The sequence below is a fragment of the Aquila chrysaetos genome, chromosome 2 (genome assembly GCF_900496995.4).
Source record: "Aquila chrysaetos chrysaetos chromosome 2, bAquChr1.4, whole genome shotgun sequence".
NCBI classification, from domain to species: Eukaryota; Metazoa; Chordata; class Aves; order Accipitriformes; family Accipitridae; genus Aquila; species Aquila chrysaetos.
In genome coordinates, this window is record NC_044005.1 from 35,373,686 (window position 1) to 35,400,578 (window position 26,893).

The 26,893-nt window shown below is 38.7% G+C and overlaps 1 protein-coding gene across 7 annotated transcripts in view; it reads right to left on the minus strand.

The window, feature by feature from the left end:
- MEIS2 (Meis homeobox 2) overlaps positions 1–26,893 on the minus strand; it is a 174,463-nt gene that overhangs the window by 135,860 nt on the left and 11,710 nt on the right. For all 7 annotated transcript variants that reach the window (XM_030038851.2, XM_030038834.2, XM_030038843.2 and 4 more), the window contains exon 7: positions 21,806–21,920. In XM_030038851.2, the coding sequence (XP_029894711.1) occupies positions 21,806–21,920 (115 nt within the window). The remainder of the gene's footprint in view (positions 1–21,805; positions 21,921–26,893) is intronic.

A 26,893-nucleotide genomic window follows, 5' to 3' on the forward strand; every position in this document is an offset into this window, starting at 1 on the left:
GCCAAGTCATTTCATGTTTATTCAGGCATAACAAGCTCCTCAAAATGAGCATAATTTAAGAGGTGAATAGTGCAAAGAGGGCTAACATTCAACTAATTTTCCTTAAGAAAGAAAAGATTAAATTGAACAAAAAATGAATTAAGAGGTTTACAAATCAACAAGTCAACCATCAGATTGCAGCCTCGGCTCAGTATATTCTCATCAGCCCCTGCCATGAAGTTTTCAAAAAATGTCCCGAAGGCAGGGAACAAAGCGAGCAGAACTGATTACAGCCACACTCACCGCCTTGCTGTCTAAACTCTGTTTGGCTTCCTAATGAGCTCACTAAAAACCTAATTCATCTCCCATAACCCTTCTCAGCCCTCCTTGAAATTCACCATTATGGAAATTACAGATGAAACATTTACAGGCTGTGTTCAAATTACTGCTTCTTCAACAGGCAGGTCCCTGACCCTCACAATGAACACAATAGAGGTATGTCCGGCATGAAACCACTCGAGCCGCAGCCTATAGAATAAAGAGGCTCAGGAAGGTTAAGACTTTTTCTCATGGTGACAATGATTTCCGCATTAATGCTTTCAGTTCCATGAATATGGGAATTTTGTGGGTTTGACAGTATATCAAATACAAATTGTAATTCAGAAGGGGAGAAATGAGTTGTACTGATGACAAATAGCTGAAATAGGCTAATGTGAATTCCCAGCCTGTTCATGAGGAAACTCCCTCAGTTCCTCATTACATGAAGTCAAAATGATCCTCACGGCACCTAGCCTGTAACTGGAAGATTACTGAATTGATGGATCCTTAGTTTAAAATGCAGCTGTTTTATTCTGCTTTAGTAATTAATTCTTTTTCCAATACCATATTGATTAAGCGTAGACCCTGATAAAGTTCAAACTGAGAAGAATCTCTAGTGGCTTCCTTAGTTGCTCCAGAGACTCAATGAAAACTTCCTACAATTCCACCTGCCTCCTCAGAGTGCTGATCCAATGAACAGAACAGTTTTTTTCTCATAAATTAGTTAGGCCATGTGGAGCTGTATTAGCTGATCGTTGCTTTTGTCTCTCTACTTGCTGACTTGCTTTTCACTTTTGCTGTCCTTTGTGCTGTCACACACAAAGTCGGAGTGCAGCTGCCATGCTGAACCCAAACCAAGGTAAAGAACAATTCGTACAAACTACATTTCCACCACCGCCCCCCCCCGCACTTTATACAGCTGCAACTCCCCGAGCAGCGCTGCACTCAATAAGGCCTCCTGGGATCCAACTAGCAGAGAAATCTGTGCTGAAGCATGCAGACGTTCTGCGGGACTAAAGGGTGTTGCGGGGGGAGTAACCTGTTTTCTTCAAGACTGCTCCACCTTTTGGGATTGAATATTTGCTGCTTTGTTTTTAGCAGCCAAAGATCCTTATATTATCTGGTTTTTACTTTAAAAAACCCAAACAAACAAGCCCAAACCACACACCTAAAACACGACAGCCACTTGAGACAAGAAATCGCCACTTCACCTCTAACAGTGGGACGTGGCTCCTTGTTGACTAACAGGCAGCCGGTGGCTGTCCATGAATGACCACTGCAAACACAGCAGCATATTACAAGAAGCAGCAATCACCAACATGATGCTGCTTTTCAGAGAGTTACCTGTACTGGGAAATCCAGGCTTGTGAATTAAAAAGAGCATGATAACAGAAAGTTTCTCAGATTACAGCCAGTAGAATGGATTTTCTTTTCTATGAAAATCAGAAGTGCATTGGTCTGAAAACATTCCCAGCCCTTAATAATAATACTATAATAATATTGTTTCTTCCCCAACCTACCCCAGCCCTTGTCCTCCCCCTTCCCTTTCCAACCACCTGAAAAAGAAACAGCTGATGCCTTCTGTGTCTGCACACTATGATTTATAACTGGAACCTGTGTGTCTGAAGGGTAACGTGCCGTATATACTGGTTTCCACAACACTGGTAACAAGTGACCTACAGAAGTAAAGGATCTGAGGGAGTGGCGGGCACATCAGATATTAGCAATCCTTCTTCAGATGACTTATTAGTTAATAAGACTACTTAAAGACTAAGGATCTCATTCTAATTTCATACTGTCCGAGGCCCCTGACTTAACCTTTGCCCTTCGACCAAGGTGAAAGCAGGTTAGCTTTCAGTATTTCTTCAGGAGAATCTGCTCAGTTTGGGCTCATGTGATTTGTATTTGCAGAGCTACGTAACCAGGCGGGTGCAAGGATGGCGGTGGGCATCCTCTGTGCGTGGTGGGCCGGGACAGATAACGGCATTCCCTACCTTCACAGCATTCTTCCTTAGGGCGAAAGGTCACCCTTCACAGATGTCTCCAGCAGACACTCAGTTGTCAAAAGGTTGCATCATGCGATTCATGCAGTCACTGCTAACAATGCACTGTTCTCATCCAGATACGTAAACACGTTGCACTTCTAAATAATTTCCTTGTTAAGGACAACTTGTTTTCCCCCCCCGAGTTTTGTTCAGTTATCAAAAAAAAAAAAAAAAAAGTAAGGAACACTGAGGAAAAAAAAAACAGTCTGATCCCTCCCTTCATCAATTCATGTCTTAAGTATTCTATTTTCCTTTTCTGTCAGGCTATTCAGCGCAAGAAGATGCTTCTGATTTATTCCCCCCAAAAAGAGAAATAAAACCACCATATCCCAAAATGTATAACATAAAGCATATAGTTTGGAGGCAAAAAAAGCGCACATTTGGTGAAATGGAAGATAGTAATCTTTTTGTCAGAAAAGTTACGCAGCCAGAAAAATTCAATGAAGAAAATTCTATTCGGTTTAATATAGCCTATTCTAATTTCTTCCACTTAAAAGAAATGAACAAACATGCACTCTGTGTGAACAAGTGCAAAAAGGAAAATGATGTGTGTTCACGTATTTGTTACAAATTCACATTTGCCAGTTGCAGAAAGTTTATTTCTCAAGGAGCACTTCAAAAATAATAGGTACTAGTTGCTACAGTAGCTCAGATTTTTAATTTCCAGTGCCTCCAGATGAATAGTATAACAAAGATTTCTTCTTTGTTAAGGACAGTTACTCTAAAGCAGCTTGAAGCTATCACACACAATACAAAACAAGTAATTTCATTCTAGAATGGATTCAAACAAGCTTATCAGGATTGTTATCTATTTATAAATTATATATTTAACAGTAAAGCAAGACAGACATGGCTGGAGTGTTACACATGGGGAAACATGATTAGAGATATGCCAAATTACTCAACCTAATCCCAAGCAATAGAATCTTAAAGGCAGTGGGAATTTCTAGAAGAATTAAGCATTATATATTGTAAAAAGCTCAATTAAATACCCTTAGAAACCAAGCAGAGATTCTTTCAGATCTGCCTGCAATATGTAGTCCTCCCAAATGCAGAATGTTTGCATCTCCAAACATCCCTTTTCTGCTCATTCCTTTAGCCACTGAGCCTATGGAAAGCACACTTAAAAAAAAAAAAAAACTTCAGTGCTTTCATGTCTCATATTTCATACACTTGGCCATCTTGAATTAATAGGAGTCAATGAAGATACACATTCTTAAAAACGGCTGCAGCTTCGTTGGTCTAATCTATGAACTTTAAAGACCTTCGTTTTATGAGCTTTCCTCAGGGTAGGTATTTCAGTGTTCTAAAAACAGGGTTATGGACTGTTAAGTTAAGCACATGTTCTGCATCAACATTTTAGTTTCAGCAGGTTATTTGGTGCCAAGTTTGCCAGTTAGTATCATCAATCCCGAAATATGTGCTTATTTGTTTTAACAGGTGTTTTGAGAACAGCACAGGACAGGAGAAAAGCACTGTTAATGAATTCATTTAGTATCTACCCTTAATTCTGAAAATCCCCTTACCCTTCCCCCTGAAACATGATAAAATTTCACCTCAGGTGTTTAAGACACAAAGAAAGGGAGTTGAAAAGGAGTGCAGATGAGTATTTCTATTATTTCACCAGTCTGACGATTTGTCCGCTCATTTCTATTGTACATTATTTCTCATCTAGTAATCACAGAACTGGGTTTACATATGGTACGACCCATCTACTTACAGAAAACTACCTTTTATTGTGCAACCGATGTTAACTGTAGAAGAAATAAGTAAGGCTGAAGCAAAAAACCCAATACTCTTTAGATAATGAAACATAACCAGGGACTTTCATTCAGTCTGTTCTTCTGAAGACCATTTGTTAGCATTTGCATCAGAGGACATACAGGGAGAAGAAATGAAAACCTTCTAAAAACAAAATTGGCTTACCCACATCAGTTGTTCCACAGTACCAAAATAACAGTTTGCTCTTAAAAATGAATAGCAGCAAAACATAACAATAAGATTTACACACACACACTGCTGTCACATTTGTGGGTCAGTTGAGATGGTGCATCACAATTTTCACAAAATCCACACGCACAGATACACACTTCTTGCAGGTGTTATCTCAGACTTGGTCTGCTGAGAAGAGAAGTGAATCCCCGCAGCGACGTTTGAAGGTTTAAAAGCTCAGGTTTTTGTTTCTAAATGCCTATGAAAACACTGCCTATGCTCAGAGGCCTTTTAAAACAAAACCAAAGCTTTTAAAGCTTCAAAAGCGGTCATGGGAATTTGCTCATCAGGAGGGAATCCTAAATGAAGGCCAAGATTCAGTGGATTCCCCTGGACGCAACAAAAGCCATAGCCTGTCTGCAGATCTACCGTTTCTTATCACAGATATGGGCTGATTCAAGCAAAACCTGAAAAACTTTGTCCATGCCCTACATTTTACAAAATCTACTTTTAAAAGGTTTAATCCTCCATCGTTATGTCCTGCTATTCTCTGCCATACTATAAAAAAACCTGAAAAACCCCACCAAAAAAACCCCTACCTTCATGGATACTCGATGAATATAAGAGAAAGATCAGCCCCCAAAGTCATCAACTTTAAGAAAAGAAGGGGGGGGGGGGGGGGAAGACAAAAAAAAAAGCTAAGCTTAGAACTTCTATTGTTACAAACTCAAATATGTACAAGACAGGAAGGAAACCAACTGACAGTTGCTTTTTAATATATGAGAGATGATTTACAGAAGGAAATATTCTAACGCCATGTTAAAGGCCTAAACTACTTTGAAAAACTTTTTTTTTTTTTAAATGTCAATATTTTCTACCTATAGCAGTTCAAAAATAAGGTAAGAAGTTCCTAACAAGTTGTTTAAAGGACTGTTATAAAAAGGCAGCAAGAAAGTAACGTTTGAGTAGATCAAGGCTGCCAAATCAGTCATTTAAAGCATAAAAAGCCTGGTGCAAATGAAGTCCTTCTTCTGAAAGTGTGAGATATAGCTTTTAGCTAGTTTTAAGGTAAAGCATGCAAGTAAAAAATCTACAGTTTCACCTGAATTTAACAACAGCATTCCTGCACACCATGTAACTGACGTTCTACCTTTTCTTTTGGATACAATAATCTCATTTCATTAATAAAAGTTACACCTTGCTTCCATGAAATAAGACAGACAACTCAAGAACAGCTAATAAGCACGGAGAAGGCTTAAGAGGAGAGGGCAATATATGGCTTTTTTTGTGTTCAGAATCAATATCCTTCTCAAAGGATCTAAAATAAAATGCATCATGCTATAACAAACAGCTGTTTGATGGAAGACTCGGAACAGAAGACCAATACATGGATCCTCCACTGGACATCTGGCCGTGCAGGAGTACATCCTGCTCATTACAGCCACAGTTTGAACTAGGATCCTTACGTCCAAGAGCACTACAGTGGCAAGCAAAGCAGGTCCAAGTGAATTGTTCTAGGGTTTCCCTCAGCTGGAGGGTGCTCTCTGCATAGTTTACAAATTATGCGCTAGACAAGTTCTCAGTCTCTTAAGAACAACCGAACCTTACAAGGAAATTCTCTAAGGAAGCATGTAAAATGTTTATATGTGAATAAACAAGGAAAAAAATGTATATATACACACACACACATCCCTACTAAGAACACAAGCGGCTCCTCTGAGCTCATGTAAGGCAGTCATAGAAAATAACATGAGAAACAAACTCAAATCTATATTCTCTGATTATATGAAGACAAATTATATAGAGATAAGATTTTTTTTGCAGCACAGACACACCAAGATTGAATCAATTCTGCTTTCAAATATACAGACTGTGCTCCCATCAACTCCCACTGAAGTCAGAATTTGACCTATTGTGTACTTTACATTCACATCAGTGAAGTCAGTAAGAATGCAGAAAATTGCTTTAGAAAGATGTAAAATTCTTTTATTTTAGAACTAGTAAAGGACAGGTTATTTCTTTTAAACAAACCAGATTGATGGCCATTTGGAAGAGCTTAAAGGAGGGTTAATTGGCATACAGTAAACCTGAGTTCTGACAGTGTGGACTTCTAGCTGAAATGACATTCTCTTTGGTGGTCCTAGGACTGTAGGATTAGTTTACAAGAAAGCAGAGAGGGGTTTGAAACCAAACCCTGAATGTCACTGATGAATTACCAGATTAGAAAGGCCTGACTATACGAAACATATTCCTGCCCAAATTCAGATGAGAAAACAAAACAACAAAAAAAAGGGGGCAGATCTGTAGCTGAGCCTGAGTTATAGATTAATAGTATGAAAGAAAGATCTTAAAAAAAAAACCAAAAAAAAAACCAAAAAAAACCAACAGTAAAGCCCTTCTTTCATAAAACCTTGCTCATAGACAGAACTTTATGCCAAACTATGCTCAAAGCTGGGAATATGAACTGCTAATAAGATCTAACTCAGGGAAATAATTAGGATAACCAATTCACAGCTAAATGAAAGTGTTTCATCTATCATTGCAGATATGCACTACAGAAGATTTTCTGGAAATGGATAAGATAGGATGAATTTCATTATTCTGAGACAGAAAAAAACAGAAAGAAGAAAATGAGCACATACACAGTGGTTAGCTATCAACTATGTCTAGCTCAAGTCACTAAAGTAAGTTTATGAACTTTAGGGAAATTCAGATTTGTCCCTTAAAACTGAAACAAAACAGTAATAAAATCTATAAGTAATTAAAATCTGAGAAACATTCAACATGAATAAGATAGTCTTTGTTATGTCTTTTTTAACTGGAAAACTGCATTATTACTTCTCCCTTGGACTGAAGTATGAGTACTGCACTCATCTTTCTCTTTTTTAAATCCTTGCACACGAAAAGGGCAGAAACCCCAAATTTGTAAATCAGCTGAGATGCTAGCACAGATCAGCTTATCCCTGTTTCCCTAAAATGAAAGACATCTATATGCATTAAGCATTTTGGTAACCTCTAAATAAAAATTTAATTTTGTAATACTTTAAACTTATGGAATCTACCATTTTAAATACTAATGGATAAAACACCGTTGAAGAAAAATAAGACTATTAAAACAAAGTATTAATTAAGTCTAATGCTTCTCATCTAGAAAGAAATCTAAGTTTACCACTCAAAAAAAAAAAAATGTTATGAACGAGGGATTTTTTCATATTCAAATACACTTTCACATGGTGACAGATGTTTTGCGCAAAATATATTAAGTATCTGAATACTCAAAATGAATCTTAAGTGCATGGACTTAGAAGCACATAAAATCTATTCAAAAGTCTACTAACTTAAAACAAACAAAACTTACCAGCTTTCTTTTTAAGGAAAATATTTGTAGTTTAGGACTAGAATGAAAATGTCAATTGAAAACAAATCCTACAAAGGCTTAGGTGGTCAATATTAACCCTACTGTGGGCCTCTATTTCAATAATGGGACTTGCAATATACAGGGTTAAGCAACGTATAAGTCTTTGCGAGACTGAGGTCCTACTTTGGTTCTTGTAGGCACTTCTGAAAATGGAAGGTCTATGCCGATGTACGCATAGGATCCTTTCATCCTTTGCCATTTCTTGCCTAAAAATATTTGCCATCTCCATAATGCTAGTTATTACATTAAAATCTTTAACAAGTGGCAAATTATAATTTTGACTTCAGTTTAACACTGAGAAATAAAAATAAAAGGCAGTAATGAAGAAATAATAAAAAGGTGACAGCCTTTTGACTGTAGAGAAGACATAGGGCTTTAATAATTTTCTCAAGGCAGTGAACTGACAGTAAAAGTTACACTCATTGGGTTTTACATGTTCTATGGACTGAGTATTTTTTTATTCAAAACAGCTTTCTTTACAATCTGATTGCACAGAAATATGATACTTTTTTTTTCCCTGATATAAAAACTGTCACCCTCCCTTTTTACTTTTCACAAGAAATTTCTTGATATAAAACATTAGAAGACCAAAATAATGCTTGGCCATGAGGTGCATGCACAGCATACATGGTTGTTTTAAACAACTGAATTATGTACCCAGTTGAATGGGAGTCCATGAACACCAAGTAATGTAATCAAGTCAAGATTATTGTTGTCTCACTGAAGCACTCGGGAGCACTGTTTGAGCACCAGGACCTCAGTGTCTTAGGTACTGTACAAATAAAGCAGAAGGACAATCCCTCTCCCTTTTTTTTACTGGCAGAAGCCCAATGTAGCTCCATCGGTTTCAAATGTATTAGCAAGGAAGGGCCTGATCCAAAGCTCACTGAAGTCAACCAAAATCTTTCTGTTGATTTAACAGGCTTTGGATTAGTCCCTAAATAAGAACAGATTTTGGCTCAGCTAAAGGATTTCACTTAAGCCCTCTGCTTGTTCAAGCATCTAGTAGGAGCTAAGAGAACACTGTGGTCCTACTGAGTAGGAGGCTGTGTTCATCCTGAACTATCCCCTTTAACAGATGTACAGGGTCAGGAGTCGCACGAAATAGAGAACCGTCAGTAAGTGGTAAATCTGAGGTGGGAGGAATTAGGAAGGAAGCTCCAAGCTGAAAAATTGTGATTTGTGCTATTTAAGCGATGTTCCATCCTCTTTAGGCAGGAGTGTAAAATTAGACAGGGAGTTCATGCGAATTTCCGAATTTTACGCTCGTAAATTATTTAAAACCTTAGCACCAAGTCCTGCAATAAAATTATATGCGTGTATTTGTCATATTCACTTCTGCTGGACTTTCTGCAAACGGGGGCTGCCTGAAATCTAGGTATGACCAACTTACAGCTGCACGTGGAGAGGCCCAAGGAAAGTTTAAACAAATGTAATTGCTTAAACAAGTGTAGCCACAATAAGCTGGTGGGCATAACTCAAGATTATAAGGAAAAGAGCACTCTTTACTTATTTAAGAATTAAATGCCGGGGTTGTCAAAAAATTTCATGGTACAAATCACATCTTAATAGAGAATTTGCTGAATTCCCCTCTCTCACTTTCATGGCTGCTCCACCAATCCTTGTCAGTTATAGCAAATGCTCTGTTTACACAAGAAAGTAGAAGACCCCAATCCTAGCCTGTGCATGAGGAATGTATAGTGCCAAGGCTGTACAAAGGTAACCATCCATAAAATAATTTGAGCTCTTTCCACAAGTTATGCGGCCAGCAGTTTAGGACAGCACTCGGTGCAAGTTTGAGCATCTGGAGTTAGCAATGGACTTCAGACTCAGAGCAGCTGGGAAGTCAGCGGAGCACAGGGAAACCACGTTGTCTTGCTCTTCCTTGTGCTCGCTACCCCGGCTGTAGGTAGGAATAGGGGCACCAGGGCCATCGTGCCAACTCTGCCACCAGACAATTTCCCTGTGTTTGCTCCTTATGCTGCGCTGGAGATGGCTTCACAAATAACCCAAACACAGCCAAGCTTTGGGGCTCTCAGTGATAAGCCACCCATATGCAACAGTAGAAAATGAAAAATCATTTACTTCCTCCAACTCCACAAATACCTGCACATGAGGTGAACTACTATATTGAGTACAATCAAACAGCAGCAGTCAAATTCCTTAATGTTAATTTTGAGTTTACTGCATAAGTTTATTCTCTCCAACAGATCTGCAAAAGTGTTAGTATTTCAAGAAATGAACTGAAAGCACATATTTATTTTTCTTTGAAGCTCACTTTAACATTTAAAAACCACCAGAGGAAAAGTGATTCAAAACTTTCCTGTGCAAATAAAAGCTGGTATTTGCTATTATTTGTCCTCTGAAATGTAAGGCACAATGAAATTTTTTTCAGAAACATTAGGAAGTATTAGACCTTTATGGCTGTCTTTTCGTAGATCTTACGTGTCTTAACGGCAGTAGTTTCTATGGGAATTGTCAAAAAATTAATAGGGTTTTTATGGTGTTTGGTTTTTAAGATAAGAGAATCATGCTTTGCTTTCATTTATTTGGATGTGTTTGACCTAAAATTTGCATATCTGAAAGTAGTAGTGCCCCTATTGTTGCTACTGATTCCACGCAAGAAGGATCAGGATCTTATGCAGATAGTGCCTCCTACTTCTCTCCTCTGAGGAGGAAGAGCTGCTTTTAACCAATTTCCACCCCCTTCCTTCAAACCTTCTCTGGACAGTCCACCACTGACTCATAAACAAAAGACAGGTCTTTCACGAGTACTATAACTATGATCAAGACACCTAGTTGGTGCATTTTAAAACATTATTCAAAGTTCTGTAGATACCGAAGTTACTAAATCTAGATTGGTATGTTTATTAAGACTAAAAGCAGTAATAAACAACAGTAAAATAGTTACACAAAACATTATAAATTCTCCCCCCTCCCCGCAAAATAGATATGCTGGATTTCATAGTTAACAAAAAAACCTCTAAATATGAAGCAGACTATTCATGATACTGCCGACAGTTCTGATGCCCTAAGCCTTCATTCTTAGCCACCACTGCCCACGTACACACTGAAAACTCTTAGGCAACAGAGCAGGGGATATGCTAGACCTTCTCATGCCAGGCTGAGAAAAATCAATGTCCATGTTTTAAAGATAGAACTACTGATGTGCAAGGTCACTAAACATCATAACCTGTTCTATTGCTCTGGAGTACTAAGGAAGTCCTAAAGAAAAAAAAAAGGGGGAAAAAAAAAAGGGAAAAAACAAAAAAGACCATGCATTTCACAATCTTATTCTAAGCCAACATTACCCTTGGATCCCCAAGACCTAAATATGAACATAGAATCAGGTTTTCCTTGGTCTACATTTACTATGATTGTTCAGGGGGAGAGAAAAAAATAAAACGAGACAAACACTAAACAAGGAATACACATATATAGCGATACAACAATTTCTTAAACATTGGAAACCACTTTAGACTTCTCATCTTAATGCAAATATCACTAAAGAACTGGTGATGTGATCCATGTCATCTTTTATTGCTCATTTTATACGTCTTATTAATTAAACACAATATGAAGTTAAAGATCAGGGCTATTTCATTCACCTTTTTTCACCTTTGATGAAAAGAGGAAGTGTTAAAATAAGCACTACAATTTACAAATGCAGTATATCCAGTGCTCCTTTTATGAAATTCAGGGAGGCCAATACAAGAATGCACTTGAATTTTCTACGTAACCCTGCATTCCTGGAATACCAGAGCAGTCCACTGACAACAGATGACCATTTCATAACATCCACGCGACATCTAAGTACTCTTGTGCCCATTGTACAGATGGGGAAGAACACGCGTCAGAGAGGGCACGTAACTTACACAAGGTCCTATTGGATTCAGTCCTGCACTTAGTTGCTCCTGGGTAGACAGCCATATCCTTACTTCATAGCAACAAACTGAGGAACTACAGGCAGGCCACCAAAATAACAGATGTCTTCCCAGTGACCATACTTGTTATTTGGATCGTGCCTGCAGCTAGCAGGGTAGTTAAGGTGGCCGTCACTGTTTCCTGGTATCAGCCTATCCTTACAACTATACCGCTTTCTTATAGTCCCTATAACACTAGAAAGTTGCAAGTCTAAAGTTTCTACGTGTGTTTTCACACGTACATTTTTATTCTTGTAAACATTTTAAAATACTCATTTACATCTTCTACTGCCTGCACAAAGACTTACACAAGCCAGTAGAAACCACTGGCTAAAATGGTAAGCATTTACTTGAAGATGATATCCTAAATATACAGACACTCATCTGATTTTAAAAATCCACATAGATGGCTTGATTTTTCAGTGAATGAAAAACATACCTGAGTGATACAATAGTTTAAGCAAAGAAAGGAGAAGGTAGAAAAGAGAAATTACTCACTTCGGGCTATAGAAAGCTTTGCACAACCTCAGCTCCAACTTTATCAACCTCTAGTACCAGTTACTTAAAGGAATCATACAAGTTTGAGAAAGAAGAAAGTATGTTTAGGCGCCACACCTGGTTTTATTAGTACCCTGCGATCAGTTGCTTAAATGAGAAGTAATTTTATAAATTAAAAGCAATGTTTCACAGTAATTCAAAACCAGATTGGTTTGAAAATTCAGAACTACAAACAAATGCGTCAAATCACCTTAAGAGCCAACTAAAGACAGCTGTCAAATCTCCTTCACCTGTTCTACTTCCCCAGATATAAAAGCTGCTCAGAAGCTAGAGCCACGACAGAGTGGTTAGCTCTCCTCTTTGCAGGTGAAGTAAAGGCAGTAAGACAAAAGGCCGGGGTATTACAATGTGTAGTGCCATAATGCAGTGTTTGATGCTCTAGAGGGCCTTCAACAAGTACTGTACAGCCAAAAATCAATTGAAAATCAGCATGATAACAGAGCATGAGTTGCCCTGTAATAGCCTGAAGCCCCCCAAGGCTATGTGGGTCCCTTTCATCTGCCAGGCTGCACTGGCGCTGGGGGAGCCTGGCCTCCCCCCACCAGCACTCCGGACGCGTCCGTGCCTTTTACCTGCTGCTTTCACCTTGCACAGTAAGGAGAGCTGACAGCCTCAGTGGATCTTTTAAGCTTTCAAAAATGGAATTTGATTTTTCTTGCCATAGGTTTGGAGGCTTTAAGTTTTCTCTCTTTTTTTTTTTTTTTTTTAAATACATTTCTCCTCTAAGTAAACCTACTGATTTTGGACTGTAAACATCCTCAGCGTGAAGAAGATCCCTCCGATCCTATGTCTGAAGAATACACAGAGGTGATTCCTCTGTCACATTCAACAAAGCGCAACTCAAGAAGTAAAAGAGAAAGAAATACTGTTCGATTCCATGCAAATTGTTATGCATGCAACCAAGTGGGCCCACAAATATTTCACTCATATGGTAGGTTTAATTTCAATATTTCTTTAATTACTTTCCAACAATGTCTGGTTTCTGTTGAATTTACGCTAGTACTTGGCATTTGGTGCAACCCCCAAAAGATAAGATACATATGTCCCCTATTCACAGTCTTGGCATTTTTACCTTAACTCAGGCATTGAAGTGATTGGTTTGAAAAATTACCTTGCTGATTAGCTGGGTTTTTGGGTAAATATATAGTGTTAATCCTTAAATTCTGAATATGACATAAGGTATACAAATGTTCTGTCTGACTCAACAGCAACATATCATGGCTTAAGGAGGACATGTACGCTGATCTCTGTGAGCAAAGAAAGAGCTAATTGGGAGTTAGATTCAGTGTGATTATCAGCTTGTTTATGATAAGGGAGTACTCTTCTGAATAGCACTGTAAATTCATCCCTGATTGTGGTGTTAAACCACAGCTCATTTCCCCCCCCCCCCCTTTTTTTTTTGTTTGGTTAGAAGGAGCTTTAAACTATTTTCAGCAGATGACAGTGTCATGCTTTGATTTTCTTCCGCCTTAAAAAATAAATCAGCCACATGAGCCTGATGTCAAATTTCACTTTCTAATAGGAGAAAGGCACATTTTAAGTGTTTACTATAAGAACACATTTGGGTAAATTTTCCCCATGTCATTATGAACATTAGACTGACCCAATTAATATGAAATGTTTCTATGCTGCTGGAACAGACCGTGTTACAGAAAGAGCCATTTGCACAACCTGTTCATGATTATGGGCCATAAGGACACAAAGATGGCATAGACATTTGTGGACCATCTGAATTCTTACAGGGGAAGGGGAAAGAGGGAAAAAAAAATAAATTATGTTAGCTGACTGTTGTGGGTCATGTTTTTTAATCCAGAGTATTGGACATGTAACACAGCAACAAGAGCTGATCATTTTGTTTAATCACCTTTTGGATCTTTGCCAGATGGTCTCTATTGAGAGCGCTGCAAACAGAGAGAGATGAACTGCGTCTAACATGCCACTAGAGCTTTCCCGTAAATGTCTGAGAACTGAATCCAACAAGAATTTAGTCTCAGAGCAGAAAGGGATACATTTAAAAACTATGTGCATTAACTATACTTTTCCCCATAGAATCCTCACTTGGCATGAATAATTTACCCTCTCTTATGCTAATGGGATCATGAAAGTATCCCTGTGTCTTTAGTGCAGCTATTCTCAGCTTTCAGTAATTACCCCACCCAGTGAAAATAACATGGCTTCTGCAGCTGAACGGCCTACTAGTACCTGGCAATTAGAAAGATCATGGCTGACAGAGGAGCAGTCCAGAGATGGACACACAAGCTCCGGCAGCCTGAGGAGCAGTTTGAAAAATTAAAAGCCTTCCACTGTGAACACTTCCTTAGTTGCTTAGGATCAGCGCAGAGAGAGCAGCTCCTGCAAGGGCATTTTTATTTTTTAAGGATGACATAGAGGATTCCAACGTACTGTCCGGGCACCCTAATATCGAGAAATAGCGACATTCCTTGGTCATCAACAGTTAAAAGAAAGTTTGTGGGTTTGTTTTTTGTTTTTTTTTTTTAAATTAGTGCCATCTTGTTAAACAAGAGAGAGAGAATTAAAAAGTCAATTAATGAGTGTCCTTCAGTATCTGACAATTTTATCAGCTACACAAAGGAAAATTCTGTAGTATTTCATTAACAGAAAGTTTTTAAAAACCCATTGCAAAGAACCAGGCTTTGACCTCTGTCCATAGCACTCCATGCTAGGTAGTTCACTATGTAAAAATTATCAGGCTAAAACATCTGGGAAAGAAAGCTATGAAACAGCAGGGAACGTGGCTGGTTTATTGTTTATCTTTTGTTTATGAGGCAGTATTCAAGTTTAATTACTACTCTAAATTAAACTCTAACAGGCATCAGGAGACATCCCTTTACACGACTAAGTTAAAAAAAAAAAAAAATCCAGAGATTCCAACACTAGATCTTTCAAATAAGTTGGCATATATAGGAAGAAATTAGTCAGTCTGTAACAACACAGGAAGACATTCAAGCATTTGCTACTGTATGTTTGAATGTGTTGCATTATGAAGCCATTAATATTGTAATAAACATACAATTATAATTTAGAAAATGGGATGTTATCTAACGTTTGGAGGCAAATTGGGTTAGGCTAAGTATGATCTGAGATGGAAAGAATGGCCTAAGGGGGAATCCTACCTTTTTCATTTTGAAACACAAATATATAAATATATATATATACACACATATACATGTACATATATTTAAAAACACCCAGAAACATGAAGTCAGAGGCAAACCTCTCAACAGTAACAATATCTTAAGTAAAATTGTTTAGTTATTTTCACTGAACCTTCACGTACAAAAGGGAGGAAAGAGTTCACTATGTTTACCATAACAGTAAGTGACCAGTTTTAGATGAACTTAGCTGTAGGAAAAAATAAAAGTTGAAAGCAACTAGCAAAAGATTATTCCAGATGGCATCTGTCATATTGTATTTAGGGTTATTTTAAAGAGATTACTGCCACTATGAAAACATTCCATTGACAGAGTTTTCCTAGGCTGCATTTGAAACCCCAGCACAACATAACTTCAAATATGGAAGTAAATGTTTTCTAATGCATATATAGATTTTTATCTATACCTAAATATAAAAACCTATGTGGATTAAAAGCTAAGAGTGAGGTGAAAATCTTAAATGCAAGTATAGTATTTTAAATCCCCCTCCCCCCTGCTTCTAAGCTTTAATTTAATAAAAGGTGAGGAATCAGGCTGAGTTGCCACCAGCCTGATTATTAGAAAACTGTATAGTGAAGCAAAGATTCACTATGAAATTTTAATGCTACTTATTGAAGAGTGGGTAGGGACATAAACATTCACTGACTCTAGCAATCAAACAAAAACTGCAAAAAGATGTATTTGTTCATGCGACAGACAGAAAGAAAAGAAAGGATGGGAGGATACTAAAATGTGACTATATTTAGCTAAGCTGGTTCTGGCATCATTATGGTTAATGTGCATGTGGTGTGCAGTGTGAGCTCAGCAGTTACTGGGCCAACTGTCTCAGTATTTCTGGGAATTCTGCCTATTCACAGTGCAGGGATTGTTCAATTGCTGCAAAATGTACAAAATGAATTTTACAAAAATGAATTGTAAGGAAGGCCCCATTACAACGATTTTACAGCAAAGATGTCAACATCAATTTTTCTTTCATGCATAGCTAATGATTAAAACAGCATATTCCATTTGCCTAAGACAATTTATTTCATATTGGCACATCAAAATATTGAAATACAAAGTTATCTTTACTCTACCCTTATTATTCATTGCTGCTGAACCCACACCATTGTTCAAACCATGAAAAAATAAAGCAAACTTGGCAAGAAATACTTAAAACAAAGGCTCATCAATATTCTCCAATTTGTCAACATCTCAATTACAGCAATGGAAAAAATGTAAATTTCATGTGCTTTGAACACTAAGGGGTCTATTCTTCTGTCAGTGCACATGCGTAACTCCCATCACCATTAATGGGAATTACTCATACATATCAACACAAGGACGGGCCCCTCAAACTTGAAAGGAAAAGATGAATTAATAAGGGCTACTCTCTTCCTGTATCTTCCTCAGCTGAAAAAAGTCATTGTTCTTTAAGAGTTTTTCATACTTCATACGGTTCACCTTTATGAGAGCTGTGCCTTCTGAAATAATGCATCTCCAGTGAAGCATTATTTATTAGCAAGTTTGATTTTTCACAGTCTGGATGTTTGAGCCTTTCTATTAGGAATTTCCTTTCTTACAAAAGACAGCTCTCTTCCAATAAAACCATACCCTATAGCTTTATAGGTAAAAATACAAAGGAATAAAAATATATTCTGAATCCTTATGATGAATATGAATACTAGCCTCAGCAGGCTTACCTATACATACAGACTGAGGAAAAAGAACTTGTAGCATTAGCTTTTGGATATTAAACTTCCAAAGACTTTGCATGAATGTGGGGTTTGGGGTTGTGTTTTTTTATTATTATTATTAACAACAACATATCCCTTTCCTTTTTCTGACTACTGGAGTTTGGTTCAAAGCTTTATGTAGTTTCAGTAGAGTTTCAATACTAGGACAGGCTTCTGGGCATTATCAACTAGTTTTGTAAACAAATTTGATGTGTATACCATCATTATTACAAGATGGCGTATAATGAATAAGAAATATACTACCTAAGTTTTCCAACATGCATCAATCCACAGATGTAACCTGGGATGAACGCATGATTTCAGCTGTCTTAGTTGACTTTGCCCTGAACCAGATGATTAGTCTTTGCCACAGAAAGCTATTGTGGACAAATTTGTGGGACAAACATCAAGCTGTCACAAAAGTGTTTCAAAACTACTTTAAGATATTGCCCTAGAGATTAGCCTCAGATATTATTTATAAAGGGGCAGATCTTCATTCAGCACAAGTAGTTCCATCAAAAAAAAAACAAACCACCAAACCAAAAAAACCACATACTGATGAACTACTCACATGGGTAAAGCAAAGTCGATGTGATGCCCATTTATATTTTTACTGCTGCATAACCTAGAAGAAGTTTCTTGTCTCTGGCTTCTCACTTAACAGTCAAGTTTATCACCCCAGGCCTAATCCTAAAAAGATGCTGAACTACCCGGAAGGTCCTGAAGAAACACAGCCTCCACCTGACTTGGCTGGATCAGGCCCTTTGAGTGACTGAGCTAGGAATATGACAAATCAGGTATACAATCCTGGTATCATAAAATATGAAACTGAAACAATTCCCTGGTGCTTTCCCGTAGACCACATGTTTTTAAACCTTAAAAAGATTTATTTCCCACTTTTCATGCATAATCTGCCATATTCATTATTTGAAATATCCCATAAAGAGATTAAATAGGAATTAAAGTCTGGGAGCGTCATATCCATCACTGTGGTACAAACTGATGCCGAATTCTAGAAGTCTTTTAGCCTTGTATGTAAAGGCAGTGGCTGTTTTCACTTTGTTGCACAAAGAATAAGGAAAACACAATACCCCAGAAGACTTTCAGATGTGTTTTTTTCCCCTTCAAAGAAAAGGGTGGATGATAAAGCTACACACACCTTTTAATCTTCCACTTAGGGTTTTTACACATATATTCCCTGGCAAAAACCCCAGGGTCTTCTCTCTCCCCTCCCCTTCCCTCAGCCCCTTTCCTGCCATCTCCCTTGCTATAACTCAGCTAACCCAACAGAACCAGTCAGTTTTAAATTTCAGTTGGGACCCCGGTGACCTGTTAATGAATCTACAGAGAGGAGAAAAACTCACAGTGTTGAGTTATGCCTGGTGTTGCTAGCTGACTTGGAGTCAGAAATGCTTGAAGCGTTAACGTAATTGCAAGAATGTGAAAAATGAAGCGTTGGGCTCCTGAGCAAAGCGAAAGGTCAAAGCAAGCCCTACACAAAACAAGTCTCTGGAAGATGGCCTCATTAGACCATTAAATCAGCTTCTTCTTTTTCTCCTTTGTAAGATGTTTAGAGTGTTTTATTTTTATTATTGGATATATTTAACTCTTTGTCTTTCCAGGACAGGGGCAAAGTTGATCAGACCTACTACATAATTACTAATCTCTAAAATGGTATTACACAGCATTGATCTGCATTTGTGGATCTAAACTGGGATAAAGTCAATAAACGCTTGGTAGATTACAGGTCACTAGTACTTCGGTTTGCTAGATGATCAATATGTTGTATAGCTTAGTTTTCTGTTGAACAAGTGAGGTGACATGTTAAGAACAACATAGACACTCGCCACTAATAAAATTAGGATAATCTTTCAACATTTATTGCCTGAAGGCCCTTTCTTTAACTCTTTCAATGCCTGCATGTTTCTAATAATACCAAGCATTGACTAGATTAACCCTTTTGATGCACTGCCATGGAAAGACTTTCCTCCATAAACAGACAAAATGCCTACACCTTTTTTGTTTGGTTCTAACTTTAAGACTTATGGATGGATTCCTCTGTGTAATAAAGAGATCTACCTCATGCAGAGAAAGTCTGCAAAAATAACATCACCACTCACCTAACTCCTTTCCATCTCCCCCACCCCCCCCCCAAAAAAAAAAACCAACCCACAAGCTGCACATCATAGACTTAAGGCAAAAGCAGAGACCCCTGGAAAGAGAGCTCCCAAGAGCCAGAAGAGACTGACTCTAGTTTGAATCAATCTCTGCTGCCACCAGGCATCAGTGGAGGAGACCATAAGTTGCTAACGTAACCCAAGACTCCCTAATGAGCTCCCATTCCCAAGAAATCCGTTGGGGGAAGTGGAATACTTGAAGCAACATTTGTGGAAGGTCTTGACAAAACTGTAGGGAAACCAGGTTGACCCAAATAAGTAACTGCACCAGAATAGCTCAAGAGGGCATCACCCATCTTGGCATTGCCTGGGACCGACTCACTGCCAGTTCACGAGTTATAAAGTAAACCCTGCCCCCCTTAAGGAAGCCTAAGGAAAATTCAGTACGGGCCTCCCTCTCTTTAGTCTTTCCCAGGGTTGAGAGGGGGAGAGCAATCCAAAGCTGTCTCCAATGGGAATTTTGTCGGTGCTGTAGGATCATACATCTTTCAGCTGCCAGCAGATGAGTGGAATGCTGATTTGCCACTGGACGACTTTAAAAGGCCCAACTGAGCACAAAGGAAAGCATACTAGTGATGTTTTACCCTGCTAGACTGGGCAGCGCTAGTGACTGATTTGGCCCTTCAGCGGTTGTTGCCCTTCTCCAGAAATGAGTGTAACAGGTTTGTTTAAATCATATATATTACCAGAAACCTCAGCCTCCAACAGGAAGTTGGTGTAGTTATCATCAACTACTGTTTCTTACACTTAGCAATATTTCTCAAGCACCTCGAGTTAGATGACAAGGGATCGGGGACTAGTGAAATGCAAGATCCCTGGATATCAATACAAGGGTTTTCTTTACATCAAGCATGGCTCGATGAAGAAACTCTTCTAATTTCTAAGGGGTTGCTGGGACAGAGAGGAGATACGAGCATGAGGAAATTTCTTACCTAGGGGTGGAATGAACATGCTGTGGCAGATGACTCAGAGGAATCATTTTTAAGTATGCAAATGATCATCTGCTACACCAAGTATCTTAGCCACAATATACAACGTAAACATTTGATCAACAGTAAAGTCTATAGCCAGCTAATAGACATAACACGGATTTGCTGCCTAGCGGTCAAGCTCTCCCTTTCGTTAGCTGCTGAAGCTGTAATAGTTCACGCTGGGCCTCGTACAGCTCCGATACAACCACATGGAAAAAAATCCTGTGTGACTCACGTTGGAGTTGGATCACACCCTGTGCCATGGCTGCTTTCTATCAGCAATAAGATTACAAATGTATAAACAATTCATACAAATAGGAGACAAACCTAAACCACTCTACCAGAAACAAACTTTGCAAGTTCCTAGAATGGCAACGGGTACGACACCGGATCGTGAGACAGACGAGGGGATCTAGCTCTGTGCCAAGCAGTGGGCCACGTGAGAGAGGTGAAGTCACGTATCTGCTCTGCCACCTAAGTGTGGCAAATATCATGGTGGGAAGTGGCCCGCGGCGCAAGGCTAGTCACAGCAGCTCTAGCCTGAAGGCTGCTCCCCTCTCCAGTTTTGGCATTCCGCATGGCTGGTTGGATGGCAGACCTGTCAGTTGGCTCTGTTGGGTATGTGTAACCCTCATGTGGAGGAAACACAGTGCCAAAATGCTGCAGATGCATGAGATGGAGGGAGCATGTCATAAGACATTATAAAGGCAAGGTCTCACTCACTAGCTGACGCTTACCATGTTTACAAAGAAAAAAAAGAATGGAGCCCACCTTAAACTTTGGTCTTAAAAAAAAAAAAATCTATTCTGCATCAAGATCCAAGAGTGACTGTAGACCATCTTTACCAACTTTTAGCACTGGAGGCTTGACTCTTATACCTTCTGGAGTCACTTATACTTCTAATGAGCAAGTGTAAAACACTATCATATCAGAATGACAGCCTTTGACACTCACTCAGCATGGATGCAGATGACCACACAGAAGGTGCAATGCAGTAGGAAATAAAACAAAAACCCCTGAAATAATAATCAAAGATCCAGCAGAGGTTTTGCAGTTCAGGTGGATCTCTATTTACCATTATGAATTCAGATTTTCAGAAGCAGAAACAAATCTGTACAAGCAAACATCGTAGGAAACATTTTTGTCCAGTTTGGTTTTGCTTCTACTTTACGTAATGTAGCAGCTTCATAACTTCATGTAGGAGTCTCTTCCCCAGCTACAACTACAGGTTAATTTCTCCATCTATAACCCAGCTCAAACAACTGCATCACAGCTGGAGAGTACGTCTGTCATTATATTTACTTACACCACAAAAAAATAAACTGTAGATAACCAAATTTGTAAAGGAATTGGCAGAACTAATCAATTGTTATTACAAAGCTTGTTTGAAGATTAGATATTTCACTTTGAAATAATAATAAAATGCAGCTAAGTGGGTTAGGAAAAAGGAAATACCGTCTCCCTAAGTTACAGCTGATTATACTGCAAGTCTGCCACTCCATGTTTACTCTAAGGCAGATGTACTGATATAATAAAAAAAGCTGGAGTTATTTTAGTCATGCCTACTTTGCGGAGGGAAAAAGTTTGACCTTTTACCTTGCTCGCTGCTGTTGTCTCCGCTCTGGGAAGCATGGCCCCCACTGGAGGGCCCCGGTGTGCCTGCCGAGTGCGTTGAGGTTGCATCATCGTGGTCTCTCCAAGATGAAGGATTCTGGTGTCAGAATGCCAAGGAATTTTTTCCACAGTTCCCATTCCAATAGCAAATGAAGAACAGAAAGAAAACCGGGAGAAGAGGGGAGGAGGGGAAAAGTATACACATTAGCATTTGTGAAATGTGCCAAACACCGATACTGTTTGCACAGTGTAATAATTCTTCAGCAACGACAAGCGGAGGAGGTACAAAGATTTACTTGGTAAAATAAAGGACAGATTTTTTTCTTTTTTAAACTTTCCAAAGAGTTGTCTGGATTTAATTGTTTGAATAGTACTGCAGAAGAATATTTCAGGGGAGAAAAAAAAATAATTAAGTTTCTTAATGAGCTATACAGGGGGGTGGGGGGAGACCATCAACCCGCACAGTTTACGATACTAGGTGTTCACATTAGGGTCAGGATAGTTGGTATGCAAACTATCTCCCCACACTTTGTTTTTCCAGACTGACTAGAGATGGGAGGGTAGAGGAAGAGGAGGGAAACTGTTTCAAGAAGTAGAGGAGAACATGCATGGGAGAGGAGCGTGTCCTCACACCCTACCCTCTCTCTCACCCATTTGAATGCTGGAAAAACTTCAAGCAAATACAAAGTTGTCGGGAAAAAGCAAGCTTTCTCTGAAAGATGTTATATACCAGGAAAGATGCTTCCTCACCGCCCCCCCCCCCCCCCCACCTTGATACGACACATTTCAAAAGACTTTCTAGATGTATCACTCTAACAGTTCGTTTGCAAGTATTGTCAAGAATAACCACCAGGTGATTATATAAAATAACATGTATAGTGATTTTTATGTAATACTTTCTACATTACTATGCATAAAACACAACAAAAGGGAACGCAGCAGACAGACATATAAAGTTTGCCAAACTTGGCTAAGTAAGACCTCAACAACTGTACTTTAGCCACCTAATTAATGTGAGCTTTCTAATTTATTGAGTATTGGCTTTCCCGGAGCGAGGAGCTGCTATTTAAAACTGTAAAGTGAGGAAAACTTAATGTTACAGTTTAGTGCTACTTTGTTGAGTGTATTCTCCTCCTGTCCTCCTCCCCTTTCCTGATCATTCCCAATACCCTGCTGTTGCTTAAAGGAAAACAGGAATTCTACTGTACAGGAAGAGCTTTATCAGCACCACATGAAGGCAGGCAAGAGATGGAATTTCCTCTGGCAGAAAAGGAGAGCAAGAACACATGAAACAGATCAGACTAGGGGTTGGACCTGCATTACTTGTCACCTGTATGTGACAACTTAAATCAAGCACATTATAATAATTCAACAACAACAAAAAATCCCCTCTCAAAAAAAAAAAAAAAAGATTGCTTCTTAGGTTTGATTGTGTTTTCAATCTGCATTGTGAAATAATACCAGACTATTAAAGCATGAGGAGATCCTGAAAGCAACAAGCGACAAGTTTGAATAAATTCTGTGAGCAGGACTGATTCTGACCTCATCTACCCTGATGTGTAGTAGGAATAAGTTCAACAAAATCAACTGATTTACCCATTGTAAAATTCAGTGTAAGTGTGATTGGAATCAGGTCCCAAAATATATATTGAAACATCTCAAAGTAATCTCCTAGCGCTGATTAGTACCACATGCTCTACAGCAACGCAAAATGGAACTGCCAAATAACGGCTTGCTACAATACCCAGTAACATAAATCTAATGGGCCTGACCCAGATCACAGCAGAGACAAAGGGAAGAGCCCATGACTTCAAAAGGTTCCCAATAAAGCCCTAGGTGACCAAAGGTTAAGAAGGATCCAAATCCCCTTCACCTTACACAGACACACACGTGCACCCACGTACGTGATTCCATAGCAGGAAGATATCAGTAAAATCAGAAGACAGGCCGGGATCTGAAATTTGCCTAACCTGTCAGCGCAACAGACAGCACTGATGGCACAAAACCACCACCCCCTCCAAAACCTAGAAGACTGATCTACTTTTCCTCACACAGAACCACAACAGGAAAAAGAACCCACCAAACAATAGTATGTTATACTCATTGAGGTTGTTGTTTTAATTAGGTCTCAGAAATCATTATTAATACCGTACACCCCCCCCCAATTTCATTTAAAAAACAAACAAACAAACAACAAACAAAAACATTTTACCATCGTTTTACAGAATCAGCTGGAAAGAAACACAAAAAGAAAGATGAGAAGGCTTGAAAGTTCAAGCAGCCCAGATGTTATTACAAAAACCCCCCAAAGTTGAAAATAAGGTTAACAAAAAGTTCAGATGGAAATAAAATGCAAAAACCGAGCAAGTTTCTTTACAGCCTGGATTAAAACACAGTTGTGCCTATGAGCTTCTCTTTTTATCTCTGAGTTAGGAAGCCACTCAAATAGCTTCAAGCTGAAGGCAAACAGCAGACAGGAGCTCTTCAGCCCTCTGCAGCCTCTTAGCGTCAGCTGTTTGCCGGATGGTAATCAGATAAAGAGCTAGAAGAAATACATGAAAAAGGAAAGAAACAATAGCATAGCATGAGTTTAGCCCTCCAACAACATCAGGCTGGAACCTTCTTTTAGAAAATGTAATAATTGCAACATGTTCACCTAGGCTAAACTTTCCAGGGAACACCGTGAGTTATGTTAATTTTATGCACTGCAGGCTCTCTTAAGCTGGCTGCTGTTGGAGCTCCTTATCACACATATGAAAATTACAATAATTAACTGGTAACACCTCAGCTATGTTTTAAGGCAAATGTCATCCAAAACCTATCATACAGTATTTCAAAAGCTAGACCGGCCTTTCTGTTTCAAAACCGTAACGATTTGGAAAGGATCACTGAATAAGAATTCCCGCAGCTGAAAACACTTGCTGTCTCTACCAGGCTGAGTTGTTCTTGACCTCAGTTTGTAGATCCCGTTTTAGAAAGACAGACTGTATTGATTGGGAATTCAATGTATTTCTTGTGACACAGTTTTCTTGAGGAAGCAATTTGGCAGAATTTTGTTGAAGGACAGAAATAATAAGATGGGCTATTTACAAGATGCGACAAGAGAATGTTGGAGGAATTTGAAAGGGAGGGAAATAGCTAGGCTTTAATATTATAAAAAATGACAAATAACTCTAGGGGTGGAGTTTACAGCCTCATAAAAAGGCAGCATTCTTTTGCTTTGGACTAAGATTATTGCACATGTCAGTGAACTTCTCTTTTTCTCCCCTAGACTGTTTCCAACTTTGCATCCCTCAAGGAAAGCTTCTTGGCCAAATGCCTAATCATAAGTAGTTATTTTATGTATGTCCTCACAAAAAAATGGGACTAAATGACACATCTAAAGTGTACTTCACTGGAAACACTTTATCAGTACAGTTTAGTTACCTAAAGAGATCCTGATCTAAAGCCCGCTAACATTAATTGCAATTTTTTTATTGATTTCAAGAAAATTTGTATTACGCTATCACGCTGTAAAAAAAGCCCAGAAAATGAGATAGCTTTAGATAAATTACACAAACTGTTAGCATGGCTTCTCATATCTTCTTGCAAGTTTAGTAATATACTTTGCAGAAACACGTTGAAGAGTGTGGATGATGTCTGCCAAAATGCAATTGCCTGGTTTGTGTACGTGTGCATACTGTAAGATTTTCACACGCATATGACCTAAACTAATGCCAGATACCATAGAAGGTAAACAGCACACATGTATCTATTCCCAGTAGTTTTAATAATTGGGAGTCAAATATGGTGCTCCTCTTGCTCTTACCTAATTGTGTTAAAGAGCAGTGTTACCAGGAGAAAAGCAGTGAATACTGAGTAGAGCACAATAGAAGGAGATGGAAAATAGATACAAGAAGCTAGGTCTCCAGGGGCAGTATTTTCTATTTGCTGGGCTACAGACTCGCAGCTGATAATGCAAGTTGTAATTAATATAAAAGCAGGAGACAATATGGGGAAAGCTTGTACTAGCAGGGCCACAGGAGATCACTCCGCTGCTATCCACTGTTTCTCATTTACACACACAGCCTTCCCTAGAAAACCCAATTTTGCCAGTGTTTTTTCCCTTGAAAGTTAAAAAAAAAATTGATTTAGCACCACCATTGAATTTTGCTAAATCTAGGAAAGAGCAACAGAAAGGACAAGAGTCTCCTGGTATACAAAGCAAATCTGATGTGTTACTCTTTTGTCGATGCTGCAAATCTGGTGGAAAGTGTAAGAGTTTTTAGCTGCTGCAGGATTTCTTGAACAGAGATGTTGTAACAGAGAAATTTGATATAAGATAACCTTCTGTTAAATTGCAATTCTTACTTTGTATGCCCAGAATTTCCACTGGGCAAAGTCTGGCTAATTTTTTGTGAGTGTATGCAGTCCCGCTAGGGCTGATTCTGATCTCACACTGCTTTTTATGGTGATATTAAAGAGTCAATTAACCATAAGGAATTTGCTTCTTATTTATAACTGGGAAGTAAAATCAATCAGGCCAGCTGATACCCATGTGAGTAAGCCAAGCAGGATTTGGCTCACAGACGTTAACTGAAGTTTTAAGTATACAACCGTGACAGGATCAGGCCCTTACATTTTATCAGATGAAAAGGACAGAACCATTGATCTTGCAGGAACAAATAAAACACAACTTACTTTCATAAAAGAAACTGCAACAGCTACAGGGCTCGTTCTTTGTGAAGATGGTTGGACTCAAAGGTCTGGAGGTTGCTCTGGTAAACTAATTTTGCAAACACAAAACTGAACTGAACTACTGATATGGATGGCATTTCCACCCCCCCGGAAATACAAGCCAAATCCTGCTCACCTTGTTCTTACAAGTTAACACCTGTAAATATAGTGGAATGACTGACGTGATTGATGCCACAAAAATCTGTATCTAGGTACCACCGTATATCAAAAGATGATATACTATGCTGGACATAGAAATGTACTCACATACATGCATGTGTGTTTCTGTGTGCGTGTCTGTGTCTGTCTATGTTTTGTAGGTATAAAGTTCAGGATGGTATCTTAGAAACTGTT